A 9,191-nucleotide genomic window follows, 5' to 3' on the forward strand; every position below is an offset into this window, starting at 1 on the left:
AAATTTTTATTGAGATTGGGTTTCACGATTCCATTCAAAGGAAAAATCAACAAACAAAATAATTCAATATGTTTGTCACACACACATCATTTGTAACATGCCTGAATTTCGTCACAAATAAACCTATACTAAAATAATAAAAACTCTATTTCTAACAATTTTATTATTACATTTGCATTATTAAATTGTGTATATTAAATTTTGTGATTGTCTTATCTATATCTAAATCAATTAAATGACGCTAAAAAATGTAAATGATAAATTTTTAATCTTTTTATATATTAGTTTAGTTTTATTTTTATAAATTAAAATATCTATAATCCTAATTTTTAAATTATGAAACCAAACACATTTAAGCATATAAAGTTGGAAAAAATAACAAATATTTTTAAAAAGTAAAAAAAATTACATATATCTATATCGTTATACATAAAAGAGATACCTATTTTTATATCTATTTTTTTGTCATTTTTAATTAAATAATTTCATCTTTAATAAATAAAAATATTTTTTTATTTAATAAAATGAATAATTGAATATCTGAAAAATAAGTACATTATTGTCGTATTTAACAATGCCCACTCAATTATTTTCAACATTATTACAAAAAGCATATATTTTTCATATTATATTATTTTGATATTTTTTATAGGTTAAAATACATTTTTGGTCCCAATTTTTGTCAAGTTTTTTCAAATAAGTCCTAATTTTGGTTTTGTGTTCAAATAGATCCTAATTTTCGTCAATTTTGTTCAATTTGGTCCTTTTTCGCTAACACCGTTTAAAATCATTAACGGCCATTAACAGTGACTGTCACGTGTCACTTTGTGATTTTTTTTATTTTTTTTATTTTTTTAAATTTTTTTTAAGTTTTTTTAAAATTTTTTTAAATGTACACGTGTCAATTCAGTAGCGTGCCACGTGTCACTTCGTGATTTTTTTGAATTTTTTTTTTGAATTTTTTTTTATGTTTTTTTAAAAAAAATTTAAATGTTCATGTGTCAACCTAATAGCATGCCACATGTCAAAATGAATGTTCTATATTCAATTTGGTCCCTATATTTGTTATTTTTGTTCAATTTAGTCCCAATTTTTGTTAACATTAACCAATTTGGTGCCTATCGAAGATGTGATCAGATTTAATTTTTATATCAAAGTTATAATGATGTGAATTTTAATATATTATATAAAAGTATTTAATAAACATTTGAATTTTGATATAAAAATTAAATTTGGTTTCAATTTGAAGATGGACCAAATTGGTTATTGTTAACAAAATTTGAGACTAAATTGAACAAAAATAACAAATATAAGAACCAAATTGAATATAGAACATTGACTTTGACATGTGGCATGCTACTGGGTTGACACGTTGACATTTAAAAAAAATTCCAAAAAACCACAAAGTTACACGTGGGATAAAGTATCCACCCTACGAGGTCGAGTCGATAATGTTTATAAGGCATCTCACTCTCAGAGTAGTTCATCATACTTTCTCTTCCTAAAGTTTCGTTTCGAAGGTTGTCATTTATGTATTTGATCGTGATTCTGATAGTCTCCTGAATTTGGTTTATTTCGGTAGCTCTTTTGTGAATCGATTCTTCTTGAACGCATTCAAAAGTGTGGTGGCGATGACTTGTGCGAGGGGTAATGTTCCTGAGACTGTGATTGCCTTCATTGTCGATCGATATCTATCTCGCAACCAATTCTCCCAAACGCAGGCCACCTTTCGCAACGAAGCTTCGATACTCCTCGCCGATTCACCAGCAAACGAGGTACTCGCGCTAATCTTTCAATCTTTTTGTTGTTATCATATTTCTTTAAATTTTTCACAAAATGAGTTGGCTTTCTTGATTTCTCACTTTTCTCGTCAATTTTTCTTTTCTTGCTGTCAAAGAATTTGTTGACTTTGGAGGGGATAGTGGATCAGTATATATATATGAAGAAACAGAACAATCTGCTGGATAAAGAGAATGTCATGTTGATGCAAGAGAAACACAGAATCCAAATGTTGTTGCAAGATTTGCAGAATGTTGTTGACAGTTTCAATGCAAGATCATCACCCTTGTCCAATGCCGCAGCCATGATTCAAAATTCTGCGGTTCTGCCTCCAATGCAAAATTCTAATAGATATCATCCAGGAATTCTAATGCAAAATTCTAAAAGAAATATTCCAGGTAATCCCTTTTTCTAGTTGTTAATGAATTAAGATATGGTTATTGTTGATTTTTTTTTTTTCATTTGAGTTCTTTCCATCTTTAACGTATGGATTTTTTTTTTCCTATTTTTGTTAGTTGTGTCTACTGGCATCGTTTTTCCTATGCAAAACACAATGTCAGTGACGCCTACATCCATGGACAATATAAGCTTGTCATCACCTATGATCAGAATGCTTGACAGAAAGAGGAAAGATACTCCAATAGTAGATGGGTGTAAAGTTGCAAAGAAACCACGTGGTAGACCACCTGGTAGTAAAAATCAAGTCAAAGGTATATAATTCTTTATCCTTCTTCTGTATACACAAAGTTTTCATATGCAATCAATTACCTTTTTACATACTTTATGCTCATTCATAGGTATAAACACATTGCTACCGTCTCCTAATAACAAAGTAGATTTTGGATCCCCTTCTGCAAAACCTCAGTCACTGGTAGGGAATTCTGCTCTCGGGGGATCACTGATTTCAGCTAATCCAGTTTCCAGAACACTTCCCATAATCCATTCAATTCAATCTGATACACACGTGTCCCTACCTGTATCTTCTGATGTAGCCCAGACCACTGAGATTTCTCCTACTGCAGCCTGTAATGGGGAAGTCATTACTCCTTGCTACAATGTGATTTCAGCCAATGGAGTTATAGTTCAACCTGAAAAGCAAATGGTTTACAAAAGAGACAATGACATTTCTCCCATTGAGCCACATAGTGATCAAACAAATAACGGGAATGCATACAAGACAAGTACAGAGACATTGGACAAGCCACTTGGAATTCCTCCTTCTGAGTCTGAGTCTGACAAGGACAGAGACATTTGGGCACAATTAGGATTGGACGACATTCACTAAAATGATAAGAGATGTAGAAACCATGAATGAAAATGCTTTTGACCAACCAGCTTAGGTGTATGTTTTAATTTGAAATCTTTTTTGTAATTTAGTGTTTCCATCTTACATTCTTTTGACAGAGTGGACCTGTAGTCACTCTAAATATGGGATTTGCAGTTTCTAGTAGGAACAAGTCAATGAAAAACACCATTTGAAATACTGTAGTGAAAGTTTATGTTAATAAATAAAGTTCCAGATTCTGGTCCAAGCCTTTAATTGTGTATTGTTGTTTTCTTTCAAGAATAGAACTAGAGTTTACTTTCTCAACTGTGACTTTGATTACTGTGATGGATTGAATCTTACTAAGTTTCATTGTTATACTGGTATTTAGGATGAAACATGCATTCACTTGCTTTCTATTCAGGTTACTATTACTCTTTTGTTCATTAGTTTGATCTAATGCTTCGAAATAATAATACTGCGTGAATCATGCAACGCATTTATGTTTAATTCGTATTATTGTAAGCTAAAATTTTTAAATAAATAAATAAAGAAAATAGTAGATGTAAATTAAATAAAAATTAAGTAATTAAAAAGTAAACTACTAAAAGTATGAACTCTGTAAAATATAAAAACAAAAACAAAAATAAAAATTAAACTTAATTTTGTTGATAAACATTGGCATCTTGAAGATATAAAAGGTTTACCATAATTTCTTTTAGAGTAGCAAGATGTATTAAGGAATAATGCTATCTATTTTACAATTACAAAACATTAGTTTTTCTAGTAACCACATTAACTCTTAAAAGCAGATTGCAAAAGTGCTTATTTTAGTGTAAAAAAATCATCTTCTATTAAGATCCAACATTTTTCTTACATTTTCCAAATATCCAAGTACAAATTTATTTTTCGATGGTTATTGGTTCCTACAGCACTAAAAGGTAATTTAATAAATAATAAAATGTATTTGTATTTACTTTATTATGTAATAGTTGATAAGAATTTTGGTGGATATTTAAAAGTTAATAATATTTGTAGACCTATAATATAAAAATGGTATATCTTAACCCGCCATTAAAGTCATATATTTGGCTTTTTTAAAAGCTTGTTTACAATTCAATATATAAGTTTATTTTAGTTTATAAACATAGCTTCTCTTCTATTTCTGTTTTATTTCGGTCCAGGTTGTAGGAAACTGCTTATGTTTGTACTGTCACACTAAAGCACCGCCATGTTCTTAAGTGGAGCAACTTGCATATTGTTGCATGAACAGAAAGAAGGTGCATAAAATTAAAGCAGAAGAAGGTCAACAATGAGGAAGAAAGAGAAGATCATTAAGAATACAAAGTGTTACAAGAATAGTGTACATTACAGCTATTACCTACAAAAATTTTAATTGACACCCTGCCTTCTGTCGCGGAAAAGTGAGGCATTGGATGACATGAATTGGAGCCAACTGAAACAACCAAACAACTTCAGCAATCTAAGTACTTTCTCCTGCTCCCATTTCATATGAAACAGTTTCAGACAGGACCCAGATAAATAATCAAACAATAACTACCAACTAACGCCTTAGGACTCTGCTAAGCTCTATTGAAGTTACACAAACAATTTATCACCACATGGAAGGCACGTAAACTTGTTCTTTGAGGTTCTGAGTAGCACTTTCAGTAGGAAAACCTCTAATAGCACCAATAGTCCATTGGGCTATAATTCCTGCTGCAACAGCAAAGCGTAGTTGTCTCTCCAAAACATCTTGATTTTCAAACATCTCTGGGCAAGTTGTTAGCTTTCTTAAAATAGCAGCTACAATAGCATCACCTGAGCCAGTTCTATCACATGTGAATGGAGTTATGAGCACATCTTCAGTTCCAACCACAGATCCATGAAAAGAAGGGGTATAGTAGTGAATTCTAATGGTTCCATCAGTTACAAACAGGAATTTAAGTCGATCATGCCACAAAGGCGCAACTTCTTCAGGAGTGTAATGGTAATACTCTTGTAAATTCTTGGTTTGTTCATAACTTTCAGCAAAGTACTGTGGCCTGTAATTTCTCTTCCTCTCATAATATTCTTCATCCAGAAGGAATTCTAGCTCACTTCTTGAAACTTCAATGATGTCTGCTTCATTCCATGCTTTTTTTATTATTTCTCTAGTCTCATCGCGAGATCTCCACAGGGATAATGGCAGATTTAAATCAAAGAATACAAGACCACCAAACTTTCTTGTCCACTTAATTGCTCTGAATAGTGTTGATTCCATAGTGGGGCATGTTAGAACTTCTGAATTGAAATGGAAAATCCTAGCCTGCAGTAGTCCACACAAACGAAGTCACAACAAACTCAGTGTACACTTCACACAACAAACAATGCAAAAGAGTCTCACTCTTGCTGCAACAGATCTATGAATTTATAACACCTAAAGTAACAAATTCAATTTCCCTATCCAGTACATTCTGTGACCATGGTAGTTGAATTGTGATATACAAATTATATATCGGAGAACTTATATTTTGAATCGTGAATCATAAGATTTATAAACATTTAAAAATGTAACATATAAGACATACATATGTATAGATATAATTAATACCAACCATATTCAAAAAGTGTAGTTGTATCCATGGCCAGATTAGGTTAATGTTATAATAGTTGGATTAGGGTTGTATGGCCGAACTCTTTCGTTAAATGAAAAATGAAAAACATATTTGTCCTAATAAATGTTTGGCCCAAAAATAATAAGAGACAAAGTTAGGGTTATCTTCTCTCATGTGCGCCGCTGCCTTTTAACTTTCCATGAGCATTGTTGCTGCCTCTTTGTTTTTGCATGGACACTACCACTACCTCACTGACTCTTCATTTACGCAAGGGGAGCAGCTACACTGCTAAAAGAACCATTCATGGCAATCGAAGTAAGGTAGAGTATGAACTGGTATGTATATCTTCCAGCTGAGTTCACGCAATAAAACAAAGCAGAATAGGGTTTTTCAACCCAGGTCATGCGACCCCACCATATTGAAGTGAGACCTGAATTCAGTTCCATCCATGATTCAGGCTGTGATTCTTGTTAGAATCGCTGTTCATCCTATTCCGAGTAGGATAGATTATACAACACAAATTCAAGAGCACAAACGAGTTTTTCTACGATTTGTATCATGGGGTTGTGAATCGTGTATTGTGCAATACTTACTATCACCTTATGACATCAAAATAAAGTGTTTGGTTTGCAAGCTAATAAAAGAAATGTAACAACAATGAAATTGGCAATTTATTCAATTGGTTTACGCATGTTATGTAATATTTTGTTGATTTGCACTCTTTGTCCATCAATAGTTTCTTTTAATCTTCCTCCATCTTAAATTGTCATCTTCTCACACTACTTGGTAAGCACACATTAAATTTCACCCATCCTTTTTGCACTGCATAAAAGATTACCTACTTTTGTCATCCGCTTTTTATGCAAAGTGCAGCTTGTTCAAAATAAACACTTGGTGCCTCCACACTCTGCTTAATGATAATTGTTTATAGCATTAAAAAGTCTATACATAATTGCTAAAAGCATTTTCAAGTCCAAAAAATATGCAGCTGCAATATTGAAAATTCCACAACCAACCCAATCAAGAAATATTTATACCAAAGCTCATATCCAACTAGTCCCAACTGTAAATCCTTATGACTAGAATTCTCAATCAATTTCTATAAGTTTGACAATTGCTTAAAGTTGACTAGTCAGAAAAACATAGGCACCAAACTCTCTAGCACCCTGTTTCCAATGCACTCTTTATCATCACTTAAAGTTTACTCAAATTCATGAAATGGCCTAGGTTCCATTTCCTATTAAATGAATCTCACCCAAGCACTATTTGGCCCTGTTTTAGCTTTCCAAATTGGCCCAATCCAATTCCAAGAGAGTCTAGGTGGAGAGAAGCGTTTCAAGGAAAAAAAATGGTATCTTGCGTTGTACCTTGCCTCTCTCTACTTAATGGAATAAAAATAACACTTTCATGTTTTGGATATATCATAATGGAATAAAACCGAGATTCCATTCAATTGTAAGAAAAAAATTGAAAGAGCACAGCAAGTTATAACCTCAGTTCCTACATTATCTCCACTTCAAAAATCAACTTTAAAGGATTATATTTTTTAACCAGTCAAACAATAGGGACATTTTTTTAACTTTTGCACCATCCCCTTTGCCCAAAATTAACGGGAATAAAAACTGGTGCAAACAATGAAATAGGATGGGTCAGGTCCATCGTACTCCATTCTTAATCTTACAAAACAAACAATATCAATTTTTTCATTCCTCTCCACTCCACCATCTACCACAAATCCAAACATAGTCTATGGTCTCTTTAATATGGAAAGAAAATAAGAGGAACAAAAAAAAGTTCTAACTTTGCAAGGAAGGAAAATTTAGAACTTTTACTTCTAGAGGTCATCTATTCTCTCTTTTACCATCCATTTTCTCACCAACTAATTTCCTTTCCCTCCAATTCAATAAAAACCTTGATTAGCTGGTTCTATTAAACTTCCAAACACATTCCTAAGGTTTCTCAACGGCAATAATTCAGACACGTCAGTGAGTAGTTAGTGACTACAACAAACTAGGCCAAAACAAAAAACACTTGAAGAATCAAAACAAATACCTCTTTCAGAACTGCAAGGTTGAGTTCAGATGCAAGAAGCGAGTCCTCAGCAGAGTCCTTGACCGTCTCCATCTTCATCCTACCCTCCTCAAACTTCACCTTCATATATGAGCACCCTGTCCTGCGCCCCTCATCAAACTTAACCCCTCTTGTCTGCACCCTCTCCTTGTTCATCGTCAGCACCAAATCGTCCCCGAACTCGTCCCTACCCACCTTCCCCAAAAACGCGGCACGCCCCCCAAGCCGCACGTGCGCCACCGCTACGTTCGATGGCGGCCCCCCCGGCGCCCGCGCGAACTCTGGTGGCTTCCACTGCAGCATCTTCCATTCCGAGTATTTGTCCGGATGCATCGGGTACATCTGCACCCGCACCCCAGGGATGAACTCCCTCTGTGCCGCGCCGAAGCAGCAGACCAGCGGCGGATCCTCGTAGGGGAAGTCGATGCCGTCGTCGTAGTCGAACAGCTCGTCGTCCTCTGAAGGTTGCTCCTTTTTGGTCTCTGCGTTTTGGTGTTCCGGCATGTCGTTTGCAGGTGGTGTTTCGGGTGGTGGGGGTTTCTTCTTTCGGCCGCGTCGTTTTGGGGTTGGGGACTCGACGGTGGAGCGTGTCGTTTTGAGTGGGCGCGTTGTTCTGAAGAAAAAGCGTTTGGGTGGGGTTGGAGAGTGAGGGAATGGAAGAGAAAGAAGAAGGTGGTGGTGGTGAAGTGACGCCATTTTGGGTTGATGGAAGTGATCGTTAGCAGGGTTATCGTTGATGTTGGTTTTTCGGCTTTGTGAAGGATGTTATCGGTTCACGCTAGCTAGTTCAAAAGAATAGGGTCGGAATGGGTTTTAGCTAAATGTTTGTTTTTAAGAAACAAAAATAATATTTTGGCATCCTTCAAAAAAAATCCTCCAACTTTACAATATCTTTTTTAATATTTATTATTATTATTATTATTTAATTTACAATTCATTTTAATATTATTAATGAAAATATATGTACCTCTGTTTATGATAATAAAAATTAATAAAATTATTATTATTATTATTATTATTATTATTATAATTATTATTATATAAATGTGCGAGAGATGTGTTTAAAAATATTGGTTCAGTTATTGATGCATAAGGTCAAATTTATGATAACACTTGGTATAAGAAAATTTGTCTCTTCATACAAGAAAGTAAGGATGTAAAAATTTCAAAACTGCGGGATATGATAAAATCCGTGTTAGTTTTGAAATGGTGAGTTTAGCCAAAAGGGGGTTGAATTGGCTTTATAAAATTTTTTCGAAAGTTTAAAATCTTTTTCAATTAAATCTAATAGACTGGAAAATTTGGATGTAAATGTAGCAAACTAGTACACTTTCAGTCGATTAAAATATCAAAACAACAGACCAAATTGTTCTTGATATTATGAAACAGTCGATTAAAAAGACAAATCAATCGGCTAAAATACTGGAGAATTATGCAGAATACAGAATTCGCGAATTTAACTCAAACAACAATCTTTACAT

General features: G+C 33.7%; 2 protein-coding genes across 2 annotated transcripts; one reads left to right on the plus strand and one right to left on the minus strand.

Moving 5' to 3' along the window:
* The first annotated feature begins 1,507 nt into the window (after nt 1–1,507).
* On the plus strand, nt 1,508–3,300 carry LOC114165300 (uncharacterized). Its single transcript, XM_028049952.2, has 4 exons — nt 1,508–1,775; nt 1,898–2,177; nt 2,295–2,489; nt 2,577–3,300. The coding sequence occupies exons 1-4, from the start codon at nt 1,632–1,634 to the stop codon at nt 3,062–3,064; spliced, it is 1,107 nt and encodes a 368-aa protein (XP_027905753.2). The 5' UTR covers nt 1,508–1,631; the 3' UTR covers nt 3,065–3,300.
* Nucleotides 3,301–4,356: 1,056 nt separating this feature from the next.
* On the minus strand, nt 4,357–8,513 carry FLN1 (fructokinase-like 1). The gene is made up of 2 exons (XM_028052781.2): nt 7,693–8,513; nt 4,357–5,351 (listed from the first exon to the last, which is right to left on the minus strand). Exons 1-2 carry the CDS (start codon nt 8,404–8,406, stop codon nt 4,659–4,661), a joined length of 1,407 nt encoding a protein of 468 aa, XP_027908582.1. The 5' UTR covers nt 8,407–8,513; the 3' UTR covers nt 4,357–4,658.
* Nucleotides 8,514–9,191: the final 678 nt, after the last annotated feature.

This window comes from Vigna unguiculata, chromosome 10, assembly GCF_037176805.1.
Source record: "Vigna unguiculata cultivar grain cowpea cultivar isolate G323 ecotype 2 chromosome 10, ASM3717680v1, whole genome shotgun sequence".
NCBI classification, from domain to species: Eukaryota; Viridiplantae; Streptophyta; class Magnoliopsida; order Fabales; family Fabaceae; genus Vigna; species Vigna unguiculata.